Raw genomic sequence first — 23,473 nt, forward strand, 5'->3', positions numbered from 1 at the left:
AATGTTCATAGCAGCAATGTCCACAATAGCTACATTGTGGAAGGAGCCGAGATGCCCTGCAACAGAAGACTGGATTAAGAAGTTGTGGTCCATATATACAATGGAATATTACTCAGCAATCAGAAAGAATGAGTTCTCAACATTTGCTACAACATGGACGGCACTGGAGGAGATAATGCTAAGTGAAATAAGTCAAGCAGAGAAAGACAACTATCATATGATTTCTCTCATCTATGGAACATAAGAACTAGAATGATCAGTAGGGGAAGAAAGGGATAAAGAAAGGGGGGGTAATCAGAAGGGGGAATGAAACATGAGAGACTATGGACTATGAGAAACAAACTGAGGGCTACAGAGGGGAGGGGAGTGGGGGAATGGGATAGGCTGGTGATGGGTAGTAAGGAGGGCACATATTGCATGGTGCACTGGGTGTTATACACAACTAATGAATCATCGAGCCTTACATCGAAAACCGGGGATGTACTGTATGGTGACTAACATAATATATCATTATTAAAAATAATAATAATAATAATAATAAATAAAAATAAAAAATAAAAACAAAAAAAAATAAAATAAAATAGGAAAGAATATTTCAAATTAATAACCTAGAATTCCATCTTAAGATACTAAAAAAGAATTCTGAGCATAAAGTAAACAGAAAGAAATAAAAGGATTATAGCAGAAAACAATAAAATAAAAAATAGACAAATGACAGAGAAAAATCAATGAAACCAAAATTTTGTTCTTTGAAAAGATCAACAATGCTGACGAATTTGAATTATTAAATCAGGAAATTGCCTGCAATGAAAAGGCTGAGTGCAGATGACTTCAATGGTAAATTCTCCAAAATTCTCAGACAATTAATACAATACGTTACTGATTCTTCCCAAAAATATGGGTAAGGGATTCTTTTGCATCATACAGTGCAACTTATTAAAACAACTCAAGCCATTTCAAAAAAGAAAATAAAGATTAGAACAATATCTCTCACAAATATAGACATAAAAATTTCAAAAAATCTACAGAATTTAAAAAACAAAACAAACAAACATGGTAGGTGGGGGAAGAGAGAAAAACAAAGAAGCAGACCCTTAACTATAGAAAACAAACTGATGGCTACCAGAGGAGAGGTGGGTGGGTGGATGGGTTAAATAGGTGATGGGGATTAAGGAGCACACTTGCTATGATGAGCACTGGTTGTTGCATGGAAATGTTGAGTCATTTTATTGTACACCTGAAACTAATAATTAACTGTACTAATTAACTGAAATTGAAATAAAAACTTTAAAAAAAATCTATAGATTAATGCCCTTTATGGGTAGTGATTTTAAAAACGTCAACAAAATGCTAGTAAACTGAATTCTAAAGCATATTAAAAGCATTATACTTCAGGGTTCCTCAGTGGCTCAGTCAGTTAGGTGTCTGCTCAGGTCATGATACCAGGGTCCTGAGATTGAGCCCCATGTCAGAGAGACTGCTTCTCCTTCTCTCTCTGCCAACTCCCCCTGGTTGTGCTCTATCTCTCTCAAATAAAAAAATAAAAGCTTTAAAATTTTTTTTAAAATAAAAAATAAAATAAAAGCATTACACTTCATTTACCAAGTGAGATTTATTCCTAGAATTCAAGGATGATTCAACATACAAAAAAAGTCAATATTATACACCAAAATAACAGTTATTATAAAGGGGGTAAAACAATAATCTTGTCAATTGATGCAAAAAAAAAGCATATGAAAAATCCAATACATTTTAATGATAAAAACATTAAGTAGAAGAAGAAGGAAAGTCCTTCAATATAACAAAGACTATCTATAAAAACACAATTAACATAATACTCTATGGTGAAAAATTTAAACATTTTCCTGTAATGACAAGGAGCAACACAAGGATGTAAGATTTTGTCACTTATTTAATGTAGTAGAAGTCCTAATCTAGAGCAAGAGGCAAGTAAAAGAAATAATAGGCACCTAAATTGGAACAGAAAAAGTAAAATTATCTCTGTTCACAGTTGCCATGATTTCATATATACAGAAAACCCTAAGGATTTTACACACACACACACACACACACACACACACACAAATTCAGCAAAGTTTTGGGATACAAAATTAATAACACATGAAAATCAATTGTAATTTTATACATCAGCAATTGAAAATCCCAAAACGAAATTAAGTAAACAATTTTATTTATCAATGTATCAAAAAGAAAAAAAATCTTATAAGTGAAATTAACCACAGAAATAAAATTTGTAAAATGAAACCCACAAAATGTTGCAAAGAAAATTAAAGAAAACACACCAAAAAATGGAAAGTTATCCCATGTTTATGGCTTGGAAGACAAACTATTAAGATGGCAATCTCACCCAAAGTGATCTACAGCTCCAAAGCAAACCTTATCAAAATACCAACATATCTCCGCAGAAATTAAAAAAAATCCATCTGAAAATCTGTATGGAATATCAAGGGCCTCAAATAGAAAAAAAAAATCTTGAAAATGGAGAACAAACTTGGAGGTCTCATACTTACTGATTCAAAAACTTACCACAAAAGCTACAATATCAAAACAATGTATATTGGCATACTAGAATTAAAGACAGATATACACACCAATAGAATAAAATAGAGACCCCAGAAGTAAATCCTTTCATATATGTCTAATAATTTTTGATAAGGATACCTAAACCACTCAGTTGGAAAGGACAGTCTTTTCAACAATTTGTGTTAAGAATATTGGATATACACATGCAAAAGAATGAAGTTAAACACTTACTTACATGATATTCTAAAAATAACACAAAATGGATTAGATACATAAATGTAAGAGCTACAATTAGAAAATACTTTTTAAAAAATGATGGCGATTAAGGAGTGCACTTGTTTAGATGAGCACTGGTGTTGTATGTAAGTGTTGAATCACTAAATTGTACACCTGAAACTAATATTACACTGTAGGTTAACTGGAATTTAAATAAAAACTTTAAAATCTTTTTTTTTGTGTGTGTATAGTTGACATACAGTGTTACATTACTTTCAGGTATACAACATAGTGATTCAACTTCTTTATGCATTATGCTAAAAACTATAAAACTCTTAGAAGAAAATACAGAGGAAAAACGTTTTGACATTGGATTTGGCAATTGTTTCTTGGATATGATGCCAAAAGCATAGGCAACAAAAGAAAATATAGATCAAAAATTTAAAAACATTTGTACATGAAAATCAACAGTGAAGTTAACTTCAATGGATATGTAGTATCAGTTTAGAAAATTAAAAAAAATTCTGGGGATGGATGATGGTAATGTTTGTAAAGTAATGTGAATACACTTAATGGCACTGAACTGTACACTTAAAAATGGTAAAAATGATTTCATATCGTGTATTTTTTCACAATAAAAAGAAAATTTCAAGTATATACCAACAATCCATCGATATAAAAAAAGGATAATACAAAAAGCCTACAGCAAATATCATTCTCAATGGGGAAAAGCTGAAAGCCTTTCCCTTAAGATCAGGAACACGACAAGGATGCCCACTCTCACCATTATTGTTCAACATAGTATCAGAAGTCCTAGCAACAGCAATCAGACAACAAAAAAGAATAAAAGGTATTCAAAGTTGCAAAGAAGAAGTCAAACTCTTTCTCTTCGCAGACGACATGATACTTCATATGGAAAACCCAAAAGACTCCACCCCCAAATTACTAGAATTTATAGAGCAATTCAATAATGTGGCAGGATACAAAATCAAAGCTCAGAAATCAGTTGCATTTCCATACACAATGAGACTGAAGAAAGAGAAATTAGGGAATTGATTCCATTTACAATAGCCCCAAAAATCATAAGATATCTTGGAATAACTTAACCTGAGAGGTAAAGGATCTATACTCTAGAAAGTACAGAACACTGATGAAAGAAATTGAAGAAGAAACAAAAAGATGGAAAAACATTCCATGCTCATGGATTGGAAGAATAAACATAGTTAAAATGTCTATGCTACCCAGAGCAATCTACAATTTCAATGCCATCAGGATCAAAATACCAATGACATTTTTCAAAGAGCTGGAACAAACAATCCTAAAATTTGTGTGGAGCCAGAAGAGACCCCAAATCACCAAGGAAATGTTGAAAAAGAAAAACAAAGCTGGGGGCATCACCTTGCCTGATTTCAAGCTATACTACAAAGCTGTGATCACAAAGACAGCATGGTACTGACACAAAAACAGACACATAGACCAATGGAACAGAATAGAGACTCCAGAAATGGACCCTCGGGCCTGTCCACTAATCTTTGACAAAGCAGGAAAAAACATCCAGTGGAAAAAGGACAGTCTCTTCAATAAATGGTGCTGGGAAAATGGGACAGCTATATACAAAAGAATGAAACTTGACCACTCTCTCACACCATACATAAAGGTAAATTACAAATGGATGAAAGACCTCAATGTGAGACAGGAATCCATCAAAATCATAGAGGAGAACATAGGCTGTAACCTCTTCAACATCGGCCACAGCAACTTCTTTCATGACATGTCTCCAGAGGCAAGAGAAACAAAAGAAAAAATGAACTTGTGGGACTTCATCAAGATAAAACATTTCTGCACAGAGAAGGAAACAGTCATGAAAACAAAGAAGTAACCCACAGAATGGGAGAAGATATTTGCAAATGAAACTACAGATAAAAGGCAGTTACCCAAGATCTATAGAGAACTTCTCAAACTCAATACACGAGAAACAAATAAACAAATCAAAAAATGGGCAGAAGATATGAACAGACATTTTTCCAATGAAGACATACAAATGGCTAACAGACACATGAAAACATGTTCAAAATCATTAGCCATCAGGGAAATTTAAATCAAAACCACATTGAGATACCACCTTACGTGGGTTAGAATGGAAAAATTGACAAGGCAAGAAACAACAAATGTTGGAGAGGATGTGGAGGAAGGGGAACCCTCTTACACTGTTGGTGGGAATGCAAGTTGGGACAGCCACTTTGGAAAACAGTGTGGAGGTCCCTTAAAAAGTTAAAAATAGAGCTACCCTTTGACCCAGCAATTGCACTACTGGGTATTTACCCCAAAGATACAGAAGTAGTGAAGAGAAGGGCCATATGCACCCCAATGTTCATAGCAGCATTGTCCATGACAGCTAAACTGTGGAGGGAGCCAAGATGCCCTTCAACAGATGAATGGATAAAGAAGATGTGGTCCATAATACAATGGAGTATTACTCAGCCATCAGAAAGAATGATTACCCAACATTTGCAGCAACATGGACAGCACCGGAGGAGATTATGCTAAGTGAAATAGGTCAAGCAGAGAAAGACAATTATCATATGGTTTCACTAATTTATGGAACATAAGAAAGAGCAGGGAGATCGGTAGGAGAAGGAAGGGAAGAATGAAGGGGGGGTAAACAGAAGGGAGAATGAACCACGAGAGGCTGTGGACTCTGGGAAACAAACTGAGGTCTTCAGAGGGGAGAGGGGTGGGGGATTGGGATAGGCTGGTGATGGGTATTAAGGAGGGCACGTATCGCATGGAGCACTGGGTGTTATACACAAACAATGAATCATGGAACACTACATCAAAAACTAATGATGTACTGTGTGGTGACTAACATAACATAATAAAAAATTAAAAAAAAAAAGATAACACACCATGGCCAAGTTGTATTTTTTCCAGAAATGCGAGGCTGGAAATTAATTATTGTAATGTACTATATCAATAAACTAAAGGACAAAAAAATGATCATTGCAACAAACACAGAAATGGACAAGAAAATCTAGCATTCAACTCTTGATTTAAAAAAAAAAAAACTTTGCAAAGTGGCTAACAGAAGTGGAACTTCCTTAACCTAATAAGGAGGATTATGAAAAACCATAGTTAACATCATCCTTAATAATGAAAAACTCAATGCTCAACCCCTAAGATAGGGAACAAGTCAGAATATATGCCCTGAGTACTTCCACTCAATATTGTACTGGAAGTACTACTCAGGAAAAATAGCCAAGAAGAAAAAACAAAAGGCATATAGATTGTAAATTAAGAAATTAAAATATATCCATTTCCTAAGACATTTTCTGATATATAGAAATTCTAGGAATCCACAAAACATGCTTACTAGAATTAATAAAGAATTTTAGCAAGGTTGCAAGATAAAGGTTCAATATTCAAAATCAACTGATATCTACACACTAGCAATGAACAATGAAATTTGAAAAAAATCCTATTTATAATAACATCAAAAAGAATATCAAGAGATATATTTAACAGAAGTATAGAGCTTGTATACTGATAATTACAAAACTATAAAATATTTAGTTAAAATTAAGTAAGATACAAATATTGGAAAAACATTGCATGTCTGTGGATTGGTAACCTTAATATAGTTGATGTAATATTACACCTCAAATTGATGTACAAATTCAACACAAAATTACTGTCAAAATTCCACAGCTGACTTTTTTGCAGAAATTGACAAGTTGATTCTGAAATTCAAGAAATGCAAGAGACCTAGGATATCCAAAATAACCTTAAAAAGAAAAAAAAAAATTGGATTGCTCGCATCCCTGGTTTCTAAACTACAAAGCTACAGTAATCAAGACAGTGTGCTACTGACATAAGTATATACATGTGTAGATCAATGGAGTAGAACTGATGGTCCAGAAATAAACCCTTACTTTTACAATCAAGTGATTTTTCAGCAGAGATGCCAAGTCCATTAAATGGGGGAGTAATCATCTGTTCAACAGTGATGCTGAAACAATTGGGTACCCACACGCTAAAGAATTAAGTTGGAACCATTTTTCACACCATATACAAACTAACTCAAAATGGATTCTAGACCCAAATTTAAGAGGAAAACATATAAAACTCCCAGAAAAAAAGGGGGGGGGGAGTAAATCAGCACCTTGGATTAAGCAATGCTTTCTTGTTTATAACACCCAAATCACAAGCAGACACACACAAAAATAGATAATTTGAACCTCATGAGAATTAAAACTTTGCATTTCAAAGGTGGCTATCAGAAAAGGGATGACATAATCTACACAAAGAAATAAAAGATTTGCAAAACATGAATTTAGCAATAAACTGAATACAGATTAAATAAAAAACTATTACAGCTCAATAATTAAAAAGACAACCCAATTAAAAAAAATAGCTGACTAGGATGTAAACAGATATCTCTCCAAACAAGACATTCGAATGGTCAATAAGCACATGAAAAGATGCTCATCATTAGTCTTCAGGTAAATGCAAATCAAAGCCACAAGATACCACTTCACACTCATTAGGTCATCGACAGAATAACATGGATATCAATTCAACTAAAATTAATGTAGGAGTTAATTTATTAATCTGGTCTTAAGTTCGTATGGAGAAGAACCATGTCAACACGTATGAAGAAGATACAAAAGCCTAAGATGACTTATCTTTGAGATATTAAAATAATTATACATGGAGAGAAATTAAAATACTGTAAGATTGGCAAGGTGAAGAAACATGACCGGGAGCATGAGAAACATTCACATTTTTAGGTTTAAAAACAACCAACCAGCCAAGCACACACTTAATTTTTAGCAGATAACTGCATTGCAGTGTATTTGAGAGTATTAAGTTGGGGCCGTAAAGGTGATCATCAATATGCTATAATATTAAACTGGATATGCATCGAACAACACACACACAATCACATACACCCTCTCCCTCCCTCCCCTAGCCTCAGGCAACTATTAATTTACTTTCTGTCTTTATATATTGGCCTATTCTGTAAGCTAAATATAGGTGGAATCAGAATCTGTTGGGTCTTTTGTGACCAGCTTTCTTAGCTTAGCATAGGTTTTCAGAATCTATTCACATTTAGCAAATATCATCACTTCATTCATTTTTTTAAATTAAATAATATTCTGCATTTTGTTCACTCATTCATCAGTTGATGGACATTTGGGTTGTTTCTACATTTTGGTTATTATGAATAATGGTATGATGCAAATTTCTATTTAAGGTTTTGTGGGGACGTATTTTCAGTTCTTTTGGGTATACATACTGAGGGTTAAACTGCTATGTTCAAGATTTTGAGGAACTTCCAAATTGCTTTCTAAAGCAGCTGTACTATTTCATATCTAGCAATGCATGAGTTTGGATCTTGCCATATCCTCACAAACATTGCTGTTGTCTTTGAATTATGGCTATCCTAGTGAATGTGAACAAGTATCATACTGTGGTCTTAATTTCCATTTCCTTAATGACTAATGATCTTGAGCATCTTTCATGTGATTTGCCATTTCTATGTCTTTTTTTCCCCGGAAATGTCTATTCAATTTTTTTTCCTTATTTGTTAAACTACATTGTCTTTTTATTGTTGAGTTGAATGTTTCTTATGTATTCTGTATATGTCCATTATTAAAAATATGGTTCACAAATATATTCTCCCATTCCTTGAGCTGCCTTTTCACTTTCTTGGTGATTTTCTTTGAAGAACAAAAGTTCTTTAAATTTTTGAAGTCCAAATGATTCCTTTTTCATCACCTCTGCTTTGGGTGTCTTATCTAAGAAAACATTGCTTAATGCAAGGTCACTAAGATTTATGCCTATGTTTTCCTCTAAAAGCTTTGTAGTTTTAGCTCTTACATTTAGGTCTACAATATATTTTAAGTTAATTTTTGTGTTTGGTGTGAGGTAGGGTTTCAAATTCATTCTTTTCCTGTGAATGTACACTTGTTCAAGCACATTTATTGAAAATATTTAAAGGGTATTTTTGCTCATTACAGAATGCTAGGTGGGCAGTTATTTTCTTTTTAGCACTTAAGAAGTGTCTTTACTTTGTCATCTGGCTTCTGTAATTGTTGACAAGAAATCTGACTCACACTTACTTTAAAAGTTATTGTGTCTCCCACTTTAGCTGTTTTGTTTTCATCTTTTCTTTTTTTTTGTAGTAGTAGTTTTACTATGATGTCTTTATGTGTTTTTTCTTCAAAGACATTCTTGAGATTCTTAGAGCATCATGAATTTGTGGGAATACCTTTCATTTTGAAAATTATTGGTTCTTATCTCTTTAAATATTGCTACTTTCCATTCTCTATTTTATCTTTTAATTGACTCTGAGTTAGGCGTATTGAGTAAGGTAGATGATCACTAAAATCTAATCAGGCAATTAAATGGGCCAAAGCTGATGTACAGTCTTACTCTTTTTTTTATTATTTTAATGTTTTTTTATTATATTATATTAGTCACCATACAGTACATCCCTGGTTTCTGATGTAAAGTTCGATGATTCATTAGTTGCGTATAACACCCAGTGCACCATGCAATACGTGCCCTCCTTACTACCCATCACCAGCCTATCCCATTCCCCCACCCCTCTCCCCTCTGAAGCCCTCAGTTTGTTTCTCAGAGTCCATAGTCTCTCATGCTTCATTCCCCCTTCTGATTACCCGCCCTTTCTTTATTCCTTTCTTCCCCTACCGATCTTCCTAGTTCTTATGTTCCATAGATGAGAGAAATCATATGATAATCGTCTTTCTCTGCTTGTGTACAGTCTTATTCTGGATCTGCTTTATTTTCTTAGGTGTGACCCTTGTAAGCTACTGATTGATAGCCTTGTCAATATTTGTTTTCACTGTAAGTCTGCCTGAGATAAATTCTTGCCATTTAGAGAATCTCAGAACAGCTTCCTAGTCTACTAACATAGGCACTTCAAAATGTAGTGAAATCTTTTAGAAGACTAAGGTTTTCTGGTGGCAAGCCTCTTCCACCATTTGGTCTTTGATTATCGTGTGACTGCAGGGAAGTTCATAATGCCTTTTTAATGTTTTTAACCTAATTGACCAAATTGCTGAGCAGCTTCAGAGCTCCAAAAATGCCTCATGGAAAAAATTTTCTATGGTTTTGACAGTCCCCTTAAATTTCAACTGCTAAAATTTGCTATTTTTTTCTTTCTAATAAAAGATCTCTGCCTAATCCAAACCTGATCTCCAAATTTCAAAATCTCCAAATGTCTCTAGGAAAAAAATTGCCTAACAGTGGTCCCCTAAAATATGCAAGCTTTCTCTCCTGTCATGGTTTAAACAATTAGCTGTCTTTGGTTTCACTGTAGTCTAATGCCTTTTAAAATATCATCAATAGGGTGCCTGAGTATCTCAGTCGTTAAGAATCTGCCTTTTGTCCAGGTCCTGATCCCAGAGTCCTGGGATCGAGCCCCACATCAGGCTCCTCCACTGGAAGCCTGCTTCTTCTTCTCCCACTCCCCCTGCTTGTGTTCCCTCTCTCACTGCCTCTCTGTCAAATAAGTAAATAAAATATTTAAAAATTAATAAATAAAATAAAATATCATCAATAAAATGTATCTTAATTTTTCTAGTTATTTTCCCACAGTTACATCCGTCACTACTTGCTACACCCTTTCTCTAAACTTAATATTTAGTACAGGTTTTATATTTAATGTAATTGCTAAATATTTAAATGTAAATAAGCTGTCTTAGTATTTATTGTCCTATTCTATGTTCTTTTTTAACTTTGTTCTTGTCTTCTTTGGAATTAATCAAGTATTGTTATTGTTTTTGTTTTTCTCCTTTATGAGCTTGTAGTTTCACTTTATTTTATTATTATTATTGTAGCTGTCTTAAATTACAAAATGAATACTTGACATGCCAATATTTAATTTCACTTTGCGCTACATTTTGTTGGAATGATTGAGTTTTGTTTCAGGTTTTTTTTTTCTTGGCGAAACTATATTTTTCTATTTTTATTCTTCTAGGGATTAACATTTTTGACATATTAATAACTCCATTTCATACTGTTCTTTATATTCTAAAATATGTATACTTTGAGAGATATGTATCTTAGAAAAAAATGAATTTTACTAATTTCTATGATGATTATTTCTTCTTGCTTAATTCTTCTATCTCCTGGTTTAGTTTCCCTTTTTTTTTGGATATCATTCACAACCAATTCTTATAGAAATAAATTTGGAAAGCAAATTATAGGAGTTCAAATGTGTGCTTTCATATACTTTTTGTTTGTTTGTTTGTTTCTACCTATTTAACATTGGGTGAAATTTGCAATTCTATCTGCCAGCTTAAACAGAAGTTCTACCTTTTCAATGATCTAACCAATATGCTTATTTTTACATTTTACCCAGTATACCTTTCAAATCAAGATTTTCTTTTCCTTTCTCTTTCTCTATTTATCTATATGTATGTATAGATAGATACAGATAGGCAGATGATATAGATGAAAAGATAGAGATGCTAGTGATGGATAAGAGATAGGTAGGGATAGATGATGAAGGAAAGAAAGAAAGAAAGAAAGAAAGAAAGAAAGAAAGAAAGAAAGAGATGATAGATGATAGATAGATAGATATAGATAGATGATAGATATATAGATAGATAGATAGATAGATAGATAGATAGATAGATGATAGATGATAGATAGATTAGATAGCTAGCTGGATAGATAGATGATAGAGATATCTTTCTTCAAAACTTCCTTGTGGTTCAAATCACCCAGTTCCTTGGGAGAGCATTTTAGCATTATATAAGTTTCTTTCCTTGTATTTTGTGTTGCCTTTCTTCAAACCAATAGTCAGTCCATGTTATTGTATGTTTATTTTGGGAGTTGATAATCACTTTGCAACTCCCTTTTTACACAGAAATTAGAAATTAGAGTAGGCGTTTACCTGTTACCATTGAGAAAATGTTGACCTATCCGGCTATTTATATGAGTATCCTGAATATTTCCTCTGTCAATTGCTCTTGCTTCTTCTGATATAGACATGCCATGCTGCTGCTCTTGCTGCTGTCTCCATCTTCTTCAGCAAATGATTCTGTGTGTATTTTGTACATGGTTTTCCTTTTTGTTTTCAACCTTGGTGCACATCATCTTTTAATGATTTCATAGTTAGTGGATCTTCATGACCCCTTTTTCGGATTTTCATAAACTATCCTTGTAGTTCCCTGGTGTGAATGTGTGTATCTGGCTGTGTGTATCTGCATGTGTGATTTAAATTGTACTCATATGCCAACTTACATATGACCTTTAATGTCCATAGCCATATGTATTTATATTTACTAAGAAAACTGTGCATATGGAGTGAAAGAGGGAAGTGTAACTTATGCTCAGTCTTCTTTCTTCCTTCTCAAATGAAGATCCCATAGACTTTGAATGTTTCTCTTTCTTATTTTGTGGAAATAATGCGTAACTTGAATTCCAGACAAATTGTCTGATTTTTTTACAGTATTCCTTACTTTTTTCTGTAATCCTTTAAAGTATTTATACTAAAAATCACATTATTTTTTTAAAATCACAATTATGTATCAATATCTATTTTTTTGGTTTCCAGAAAAATGCATACATGGGATATCAAATTATAATAAATACCTTCACCAAATATAGCTGTACATTGTTTTATCCCACTTCTACAACTTCCATTCACACAGAGCCACTGATTCTCTCCACATGGATGCCCATTCTGAACAAAAAAGTTATCTTGACATGTTGCAGATGATCCATTGCAATATTCAGGGAGATCACATTCATCAGTGGGAGGCCTACACATGTCTCCTTTTGCCGCATACTGATAGGGTGAAGTAAATAACATTGAATAAAGCAGAATGTGAACATATAAGTATTATGAAGATGATGAATTTGTTCATGAAGGTAATATAAAAAATTTAAAAAGGCTCTTTACCTGACAATCTGTACAGCATTCACCAGTATCACAAATTGAGCCAGGTTTTAGCATACATGTTTCAGGATTACAGCATGAGTTTGACTTAGCCTCACAATCCTGAAAGGCAAATCAAATGTTCTGAAGTATCTCCCAACTTATACTTGCATTAGACAGATATTTTAATGATAACTGTATATTATATAATTTTCAGATAGATGCTTAAATCACATGTTGGTGAACATAAAAAAATGAAGCCACTTATTCATTTATGTAGCAGATATTTGTTACTACACTCTGCTATACTGTATATCCCTAGAGTAGATTTGACACTGTTGGTTGTAGGGGTTTCTGAAACCCTGGAGTCCACCAAAGGCAAGACATCAAGCTCTCTGGTGCTTGTAGACAAAGACATAGTTAAATACAAGACATAAAATAAACAGAAGCTATGATTTATCAATTTCATTACAATGACCAGTTCTTAATCAACTCTTATGAATCTGTTGTGTTTTAATAAGTTTGTAACTTTTATGGGATGTCCAAAGTTTACTTTACTTTTATTTTTTATTTTTTTCTTTTATAAAATGTCTTATTTAAATTCAATTTAGTTAACATATAGTGTATTATTAGTTTCAGGGGTAGAATTTAGTGATTCATCAGTTGCATATAAAACACAGTGCTCATTTACATCAAGTGCCCTCCTTAATGCCCATTACCCGATTATGACATCCACCCCCCACCTCCCCTCCAGCACCCCTCAGTTTGTTTCCTCTAGTTAAGAGCCTCTTATGGTTTGCCTCCTCTCTGTTTCTATCTTATTTATAAGGTAAAATATGTAAGATATATTATATATTTTATAAGATAAAATTAGCTTCTTCTATGTGTAGCTTTATGTCCTTTGTCAAATTTGGGGAATTTTAAACATTATGTTTTCTTTTTTTTTTTATAATAATAATATTTTTTATTATATTATGTTAGTCACCATACAGTACATCCCTAGTTTTTGAGGTAAAGTTCCATGATTCATTACTTGTGTATAACACCCAGTGCACCATGCAATACATGCCCTCCTTAATACCCATCACCAGCCTATCCCATTCCCCTACCCCCCTCCCCTCTGAAGCCCTCAGTTTTTTCCCAGAGTCCATACTTTACTTTTAATCCTCTAAAGACAAAGAACTAGAAAATTATATTTCTAAACATGATTGAAATTATCACCTTTATATCACCTACCTATATCTTATTATGCCTTAATTAATGCTATGATTTATCCATGACCAGTGATTTTTTAAAATTTTTGATTATTATGCTTAGATAAGAGAAGGCTAGAGAACAATGCTTACACACACACACACACACACACACACACACACACACACTTACTTTTTAAATTCCCCCAGGATTTGGAACAGGGTTAATTGGACAAAAATCTCAATAAGTTACACAAAAATAAATCATGCATTTCATTAATCTTAATATGAGTTATAGCACCATACTTACTAGGGTAAACTAAATTTGCAGTATTTTCCAGAACTATTCTGCCTAATCAATGTCATTGTCATTGTTATCTATATGGGATTCCAGAGAATGAAGTAATATCACAGGGACTGGCTCAATTATATGATAGTTAATAGAGCTAAGATACACAACTGTGAAGTTTTACTAGAAATTTTCAGAGTTTCTATTCAGACCCAAACAAGAAAAGACAAGTGGATACTGGGAATAATTTCTTAAAAACACATCATTCAACTAGGTATCTAAAAGCTCACTTTCGTACTGGGGATGATACCCATGTGTGACTTTAGCTACTGCTGTAGGGAACACTGAACTCCTTTTGTGTCTTGATTTTCTCACATCCATAAGCCCATTATGAGTCTCACGATCTCTCTCCCTTACTGCATTCCTTTTATCTCAACTCTTCCACCTCCCACCAATCCAGCAGCTTTATCTAAGGCTTTTGTGGGTTAGAAAACATGCTTTTATTGATTATATATGGTCCAAACACTTTTTACTTAAATATTGACCTGTATTAAAATTTTCAAAGTCACAAGTATGCCTCATTTTCTTGTTAATTTGTGAAAACTTTATATATCTATTTACCTGAACGCCAGCAGATCTTAGGTTTGGAAAAAATATGGCCATACCTTATTTTATTGCGCTTCACCTCATTGCACTTTGCAGATATTACATACGAATTGAAGGTGGCAACCCTACATTGAGCAAATCTATCAACGTCATTTTTCCAACAGTCTCTGTGTCACATTTGGTAATTCTTGAAGTATTTCAAACTTTTTCATTATTATTATTATATTTGTTATGGTGATCTGTTTTCAGTGATTTTTTATTTTACTATTGCAATTTTGGGGAGTGTCATGAACCATGCCCATATAAGACAATAAACTTAATTGTGTATGTTCTGACTGTTCCACTGATAAGCAGCTGCTCCTCTCTCCCCCTCTTCTCAGGCCTCCCTATTCCCTGATACACAACAACATTGAAATAAGGCCAATTAATAACCCTACAATGCTAAGTGTTCAAGTTAAAGGAAGAGTCTCATGTTTCTCACTTAAGTCAAAAGCTGGAAATTATTAAGCTTAGTGAGGAAAGCATGTTGAAAGCTAAGATAGGCCAAAAGCCAGGACTCTTACACCAAAAAGTTAGCTAAGTTTTGATGCAAAGGAAACATTCTTGAAGGAAATTTAAAGTACTGCTCCAGCGATACCTGACTGATAAGGAAGCAAAATGGCCTTATTGTTAATGTGGAGAAAGTTTTAGTGGTCTGGATAGAAGATCAAACCAACCATAACATTCCCTTAAGCCAAAGCCTCATCCAGAACAAAGCCCTAATTCTTTTCAATTCTATGAAGGCTGAGAGAGGGGAGGAGGCTGCAGAAGACCCTGAAGCTGGCAGAGATTGGTTCATGAGGTTTAAGAAGCCATATCCATCACATAAGAGTGCAAAGTTAAGTAGCAAGTGTTGATGTAGAAGCTGTAACAAGCTATCTAGAAGATTGACTAAAATAATTAATGAAGGCGGCTACACTAAACAACAGGTCTTCAATGTGGATAAAACAGTCTTCCATTAAAAGATGTCACCTAGGGTTTCATAGGTAGGATGGAGAAGGTAATGCCTGGTTTCAAAGCTTCAAAGTACAGGCCGACTTTCTTGTCAGTGGTTAATGGAGCTGGTGACTTTTAGCTGAAGTTAATACTAATTTACCATTTCAAAACTTCTAGGGCCCTTAAAAATTTGCTAAATCTACTCTGTCTGTACCCTATAAATGTAAAGTCCAGATGACAGCACATCTGTTTACAACAAAGTGTAGTGAATATTTTAAGGCCACTGTTGAGACACACTCACTGTTCAAAATAAAAGAATCCTTTCAAAATATTACTGCTCATTGACAATGCACCTGGTTACCCAAGAGTTCTGATGGAGATGTACAATGAGATTAATGTTGTTTTTATGATTGCTAACACAACATCCACTCTGCAGTCCATTGATCAAGGAGTAACTTTAACTTACATTTCATAACGTTATAATTGCAATACATAAGTGATTTCTCTAACAGACCTGAGCAAAACAAGTTGAAAACTTTGTGGAGAGGACCACAGTAGGTACCATGAAAAGCATTCAGAAAGCATTAACAGAAGTTTGGAACAAGTTGATTCCAACCCTCATGAATGACTTTGAGGGGGTCAAGACTCAGTGGAGGAAGTAAATATAGGTGCGGTGGAAATAGCAAGAAAACTAGAATTGGAAGTGAAGCCTAAAACTGTGACTGAATCACTGAAATCTCATGATAAAATTTTGACAAGGATTTGCTTCTGATGGATAAGGAAAGAAAAGTGGTTTCTTGAGACGGAATCTACTCCCGCTGAAGACGCTGTGAAGATTGTTGAAATGACAAGATTTAAAATATTACATAAATTTAGTTGATTAAACAGCAGCAGATCTTGAGAGGATTGACTCCAATCTGAAAAAATTTCTACTGTGAGTAAAACATCATCAAATACCATTGCATGCTTACAGAGAAACTGTTCATGAAAGAGTCCATCAATGCAAGAAATTTCATTGTTGTCTTATTTTAGAAACTGCCTCATAGGGCACCTGGGTGGCTCAGCTGTTAAGTGTCTGCCTTCCGCTCAGGTCATGATCCCAGGGTCCTGGGATAGAGCCCCATGTTGGGCTCCCTGCTTTGGTGGGAAGCCTGCTTCTCCCTCTCCCATCCCCTTGCTTGTGTTCCTTCTTGCTGTTTTTCTGTCAAATAAATCAAATCTTAAGAAAGAAAAAAAGAAGAAAGAAAGAAAGAAAGAAAGAAAGAAAGAAAGAAAGAAGAAAGAAAGAAACTCCCACAGCCACCCCAACCTTCAACAACCGCCAGCCTGATCAGTCAGCAGCCATCAGCATTGAGGCAAGGTTGTGACTTGCTGAAAGCTCAGATGATGATTGGCACTTTTTTATTTTTTATTCTTTTTAATTTTTTATTATGTTATGTTAGTCACCACACAGTACATCATTAGTTTTTGATGTAGTGTTCTATGATCCATTGTTTGTGTATAACACCCAGTGCTCCATGCAATACGTGCCCTCCTTAATACCCATCACCGGTCTATCCCATTCCCCCATCCCCCTCCCCTCTGAAGCCCTCAGTTTGTTTCCCAGAGTCCATAGTCTCTCAGGCTTCATTCTTCCCTTCCTTCTCCTACCGATCTCCCTGCTATTTCTTATGTTCCATAAATGAGTGAAACCATATGATAATTGTCTTTCTCTGCCTGACTTATTTCACTTAGCACAGTCTCCTCCAGTCCCATCCATGTTGCTGCAAATGTTGGGTAATCGTTCTTTCTGATGGCTGAGTAATACTCCATTGTATTATGGACCACATCTTCTTTATCCAGTCATCTGTTGAAGGGCATCTTGGCTCCTTCCACAGTTTAGCTGTTGTGGACAATGCTGCTATGAACATCGGGGTGCATATGGCCCTTCTCTTCACTACTTCTGTATCTTTGGGGTAAATACCCAGTAGTGTAATTACTGGGTCATAGGGTAGCTCTATTTTTAACTTTTTGAGGGACCTCCACACTGTTTTCCAAAATGGCTGTACCAACTTGCATTCCCACCAACAGTGTAAGAGGGTTCTCCTTTCTCCACATCCTCTCGAACATTTGTTGTTTCCTGCCTTGTCAATTTTTACCATTCTAACTGGTGTAAGGTGGTATCTCAATGTGGTTTTGATTTGAATTTCCCTGATGAGCACTTTTTTAGGGAACAAAAAGTATCAGCAAAGGTATTTAGCAAAAAAGAAAAAAAAAGTATTTTTAATTAAGATATGAACCTTGTCTTTTAGACATAATTCTATTTCACACTTAATTGACTATAGGTAAACATATAACTTTTATATGCACCAGGAAACCAAAATTTATTGTGATATTCACTTTATTGTGATGGCCTGGAACCAAACCCACAGTATCTCGGAGGTATGCTTGTGCTCAGGAAGAACACACTCAAGAGGGAAAGTAAAACTTAGGTCAACTCCGTTAGAGAACTAATGACCTTGAAAATCACCTGTATGGATAATCTACAAACCACTGAATCCATATACTGATATATGTGTGCACTTATCAGTTTATTTCAATATAAAAGTGAGTTTGATGTATTAGGGAAAATGGCAGCATAATAGTATAAAAATTTGTTTATAATTTTTCATGTAATTCTGCTATATAGTCTTCCAAATTAGTACTAACCTCTTCATTTCCACAGTCACATTGTTCTCCTTGTTCCACTTGTCCATTACCACAAACCGCAGCTTTGTATGATGCATCTAAGTGTGGCTGATTTTGAAGACATTGGGACTTTGGCTTTGAAATAAAATGTGCAAAATCCTCCATGCTGCAGTTACTGAAGACCTTCACACCACTGGAATGACTAAACATACATCGAACTTCACATTTTTATGTAGGTATTTCTTCATAAATTGCCTAGACTTGGAATAAACCTATTTAATAGCATTCCACAAGAATTAAAATGCTCAATTTTGTTAGTGTCAAACTCATTTTCTGTACAAAAGAAGTCAATTGTGCAAGAACTTACATTAAATATTTTAGTTAGAATTAAATAATAAAATTTTATTGTTTCTTATGTTACACTCACTCATGACATTATTTTCTCTTATAGTTCCTACTTCACAAAGTATGCCATCTGTTTCATTTGTTGCTTCTTTTTCTTTTCATGACTCCTAAATATTACAATAGCCTGTATTAACAAAGAGCTTGGGCTTTTCACTTCTTTTATCTATACTTATTCATAAATAATCTTACTCAGTACTGCATTTTGAATAACACCTATACTTGATAGCTCAGATAGTTGTTTCTCTAACTTAAATATATTGCTTAAACTCGAGTCTAGTATCCAGTCTTTATTCAAACAGAGATAACATTTCTAAGCACACATCTAAAATACTACTCTTTTAAATTTACTACTTTTTATTATTTATTTATTATTTATTTTAAATTACTACTCTTTATTCTTTTAGTGACATTTATTTTTCTTTAAAATATTTATTAATAACTGAAATATTATTTGCTCATTATCTTCTCCTACTAGTTTTTCAGCTCCAGGAGAAAAGACATTCCAATCCCTTTGTTCTCTAGCACAGAGTACAGATCTCAATGATTTTTTTTTAAATAAATTCTATGATGGAACCCATCTGTTGTAAATAGTCATGCTTTGGTTGCTGTTACATTATGAATTTTAATATTCTGCATAGTATTAACATGTGAAAAGATTATATTCATAAAGGTTTATAATTTGATGACAGATAGAGCTAATGTGAAGTTATTGGATTTTAAGGCTACAGGCTCAAATCATTGTCCTTTGGGTTAGGACAAGGAAATGTTATTTACATGAGGATCATGAACAAATTAGGGATTTTTAATGAATTACCAATTTTTTTTTGAGGTCACATCCTGGTTGAACATACTGTTCAGTTATAATTACCACAAAATAATGGATTTATTGTTACATTGCAAATAATTCAGATCATTTCTGTCTAAATACCAAAAACCAAAAGAAGAAAAAGTGATACAACATGATATTACTTAAGACTAGGCAATGAAAAATATATTTATTATGTGTAACTGGTTTATAGGGGATATACTCCTAGTAGTAAAATTAATGTTGTCATTGAAAGAAAATATTAATCATAATTACATCCAACTAAAGAATTTATTTGTAGCTTGAATCTTTGCAAACATTTGTTGGACATTCCCATTCTCCAATCTCTCATTTTTCCTTGATAATAGAGCTTCTGATTTTCAGTTGCATACAGGACTTCCTTGCACAATCCTTACATTTCTTAGCCTTTTGTGAAGTTAAAGTATACATATATAAAGTTCAGATAATTGGCCTAAAACAAAACCATATGTTTAAATTCTAGAAAATAATGTTGACAGCCATGCTTTCATTCTATTGGTGACTATAATTTTGGGTGATTGTTATAGTTAAAGCTTCCATCATGAGCTATGAGATAATCCTGGATAAGAAAGTCACTGTGTAGAAATTAATGTGAAATTATACAGTGAAATGCCATGCAATTAATAGAATGCTAATTTCCCAAAATAAGATAAACTTCTCTTTGATTTAAGCCATTATTACTTTGGAATTTCTGTAACTTGCATTCAAATCTAAATACAAAGTCCATCCCAATAAATATAGATCTCAATCAGGATATTGCTGTTTTAATCACATTTCAAACACTCATTTTTCTCACCACTCACCACATAATTGCAAAGCATTGACAGCAGGATGCAGTGTTCTCGTTACAGTGAAGGCAGAGAATACTAGAATAGATCATCTTTTGCTTAATCCATAAGCAAAACATGTGTTCAATATCTGCACTTTTTTAGAAGAAGCAACATTCATTAGAAATAAAATGAATAAAACCTGTATTCAAATATAACTCTGGAGAAGTTACTAGAGCATTTCAATTACTAACTGAAAAAGAAATAACAACACTTCAACATATACTCTTTCTGTGAAGTTTGTACAGCATGGAGATAATCAAGCAAAAATGGGAAACAAAAAGATAAAAACAATTGCTATTATTAAATAAGTCACAACGAATTTCAAAATATGTACATCTAAAATGATAATTACTAAATCAGAAATTAATAACAAAAAATCTAGATGATCCACAAATATTTGAAAATCAGTTGACATACTTCCAAACCAGCCCACTAAACAAAAAAAGAATCACAAAGAAAAAGAAATATTTTAACCAAATAAAAAAGAAATAGAAAATGTCAAAATGTATGGTATGCAATTGAAGCTGCAGTTAGAGGGAAATGTATAGCTTTAAAGGACTTACACAAAAAGAAAGAAGGTTTAAAATTAAGTGTTTGCATTTTCATGTTAAAAATCTAGGGGAGGGGCGCCTGGGTGGCGCAGTCGTTAAGCGTCTGCCTTCAGCTCAGGGCGTGATCCCAGCATTCTGGGATCGAGCCCCACATCAGGCTCCTCTGCTAGGAGCCTGCTTCTTCCTCTCCCACTCCCCTCTCTCGCTGGCTGTCTCTGTCAAATAAAAAAAAAAATCTAGGGGAGAGGGGCGCCTGGGTGGCACAGCGGTTAAGCATCTGCCTTCGGCTCAGGGCGTGATCCCAGTGTTATGAGATTGAGCCCCACGTCAGGCTCCTCCTCTGTGAGCCTGCTTCTTCCTCTCCCACTCCCCCTGCTTGTGTTCCCTCTCTCGCTGGCTGTCTCTATCTCTGTCGAATAAATAAATAAAATGTTTAAAAAAAATCTAGGGGAGAAAACTAGTTTACCCAAAACTATGCATAAGATTAAGAAAACTATGCACAAGTGATGAGAGTCAATAAATTGAAATACAATCTTTAAAAAAATCAATTAATTTGATAAAACCCAAGTTGAATATTAAGAAAAAAAATGAAAGCTCAAATTATATCAGAGATAAAAGAGGTAATATCACTAGAGATTCCAGTGACTTTTAAAGAAAAATAAATGGAATTTAGTCTTGGGAAGATGGCAGAGTAGGAGGACCCTAATCTTACCTCTAGACATCACTATCATCCCATTAATAAACCAGAGAGTGATCCAAAGACTGGCAGAATAAACTCCATGACTAAATGTAGAGAAGTAGCAACATCAGAGAGGTTAGCAAGGGCAGAAATGGTAGTTAGGAGCTGCCCACAGCAAAAGGGGAGCTTCAGGCTCTGAGAAGGGAAAGCACCAGGGGGCCCACATCAGGGGTAGGGGATAATGAATCCCCATAACATCAGCCTTGAAAACCAGAGAGGCTGAATTCCATGAGTTGGTATAACCAGCAGAAGTTGGAGCCTGGAACTTCAAAAGTCGGCTGACTCAACACTGGGTGAGAGCCAAAAGGGTGAGTAATAGATGGGTCCTCACCCTCAAAGATATAGCAGCTCTCAGACAGACAATATAGAAGTGACAGTTTGCACACCAGTGAGGCAATGAGAGGAAGATCAGTTTATACTAATTTCAGAGTGTGATGGAGAACTTCTCCAGCAACAGAGGAGCTGGCAGGTGCCATTTTCCTCTCTTGCAATCTAGCATAAACACAGAAGCACCTGTGAGAGATGGCACTGCACTCATACTTGCTACCTAACTTGCTAGCAGTATTCCCTGTCCATGAGTTCTCCTGAGGAACCACATAGTCCAAGACTGCTGGCTTCAGCCCTGGGCTCAGTGCAAGTTTTGTTAACTCCACATATGCCCCATCCAGCTGCCTCAAGAATAGAAGCCACACAAACACATGCCATGCTGGGTGGCCGTCACGCCTTGAGGGATCTGGCCTATGACTAGCAGCTCAGTGCAAATTTTGCTAATACCACTGCCCCACCCTTGAGCTCTCTTGTAGTCACACCCCCTCAGAGCCAGTCTGCCTGAGTCTCACTAACACCATGGAGAGCAAGCACAGCCCACAACAGGCAGAGAGCCAGTGCAAACATCCGGACTGAAGGAAAAAGCAACTCATACACAACAGCAAGCAACACACATAGGAGACTCCCTTGAAATGCCAGGTTCTGGTGAACAGGGGACACTGCACTGCAGGGCACTACAGGACCTCTTCTTCATAAAGCCGCTGCTTTCAAGAGCAGAAGATGTAACTGACTTTCCTAACACACAGAAATAGACACAGAGAGATAGACAAAATGAGGAGATGGAGAGATATGTCCTGAATGAAAGACATGACAAAATCATAGCAGGAGATGTAAGTGAAACAGAAATAAGTGATATGTCTGACAGAGAATTTAAAATAATGATAGGGAGGGCATGTATTGCATGGTGCACTGGGTGTTATACCCAAGTAATGAATCATGGAACTTTACATCAAAAACTAGGGATGTACTGTATGGTGACTAACATAATATAATAAAAAAATTATAAAAAATAAATAAAATATACATTTTGATAAAAAACACAAAAATAAAATAATGATCATACAAGGATACTCACTGGACTTCAGAAAAAAGTGGAAGATATCAGTGAGAGCCTTGACAAACAGATATAAAATAATTTATCAGAGATGAAGAACTTAATAAATGAAGTTAAAAATACAATAGATGGAATAAATAGTAGACTATGGGAAGTAGAGGAATGTATCAGTGACCTGGGGGATAGAATAATGGAAAGCAAGCAAGCTGAATAGGTGAGAGACAAACAAATAGTAAGAATAGACTCAGAAAACTCAGTGACTCCATCAAGCATAATAACATTTATACTATAAGGATCCCAGAAGGAGAAGAGAGAGAAGG

General features: G+C 34.6%; 1 protein-coding gene across 1 annotated transcript in view; it reads right to left on the reverse strand.

The window, feature by feature from the left end:
- Positions 1–23,473, reverse strand: part of LOC103680432 (disintegrin and metalloproteinase domain-containing protein 2-like) — a gene marked incomplete at both ends in the record, with an annotated part of 50,834 nt that overhangs the window by 22,992 nt on the left and 4,369 nt on the right. Inside the window, 2 exons of the mRNA XM_008709957.1 lie at positions 12,388–12,583; positions 18,425–18,605. Of these exons, the coding sequence (XP_008708179.1) occupies positions 12,388–12,583; positions 18,425–18,605 (377 nt within the window). The remainder of the gene's footprint in view (positions 1–12,387; positions 12,584–18,424; positions 18,606–23,473) is intronic.

Source organism: Ursus maritimus, unplaced genomic scaffold (genome assembly GCF_017311325.1).
Source record: "Ursus maritimus isolate PB19 unplaced genomic scaffold, ASM1731132v1 scaffold_121, whole genome shotgun sequence".
NCBI classification, from domain to species: Eukaryota; Metazoa; Chordata; class Mammalia; order Carnivora; family Ursidae; genus Ursus; species Ursus maritimus.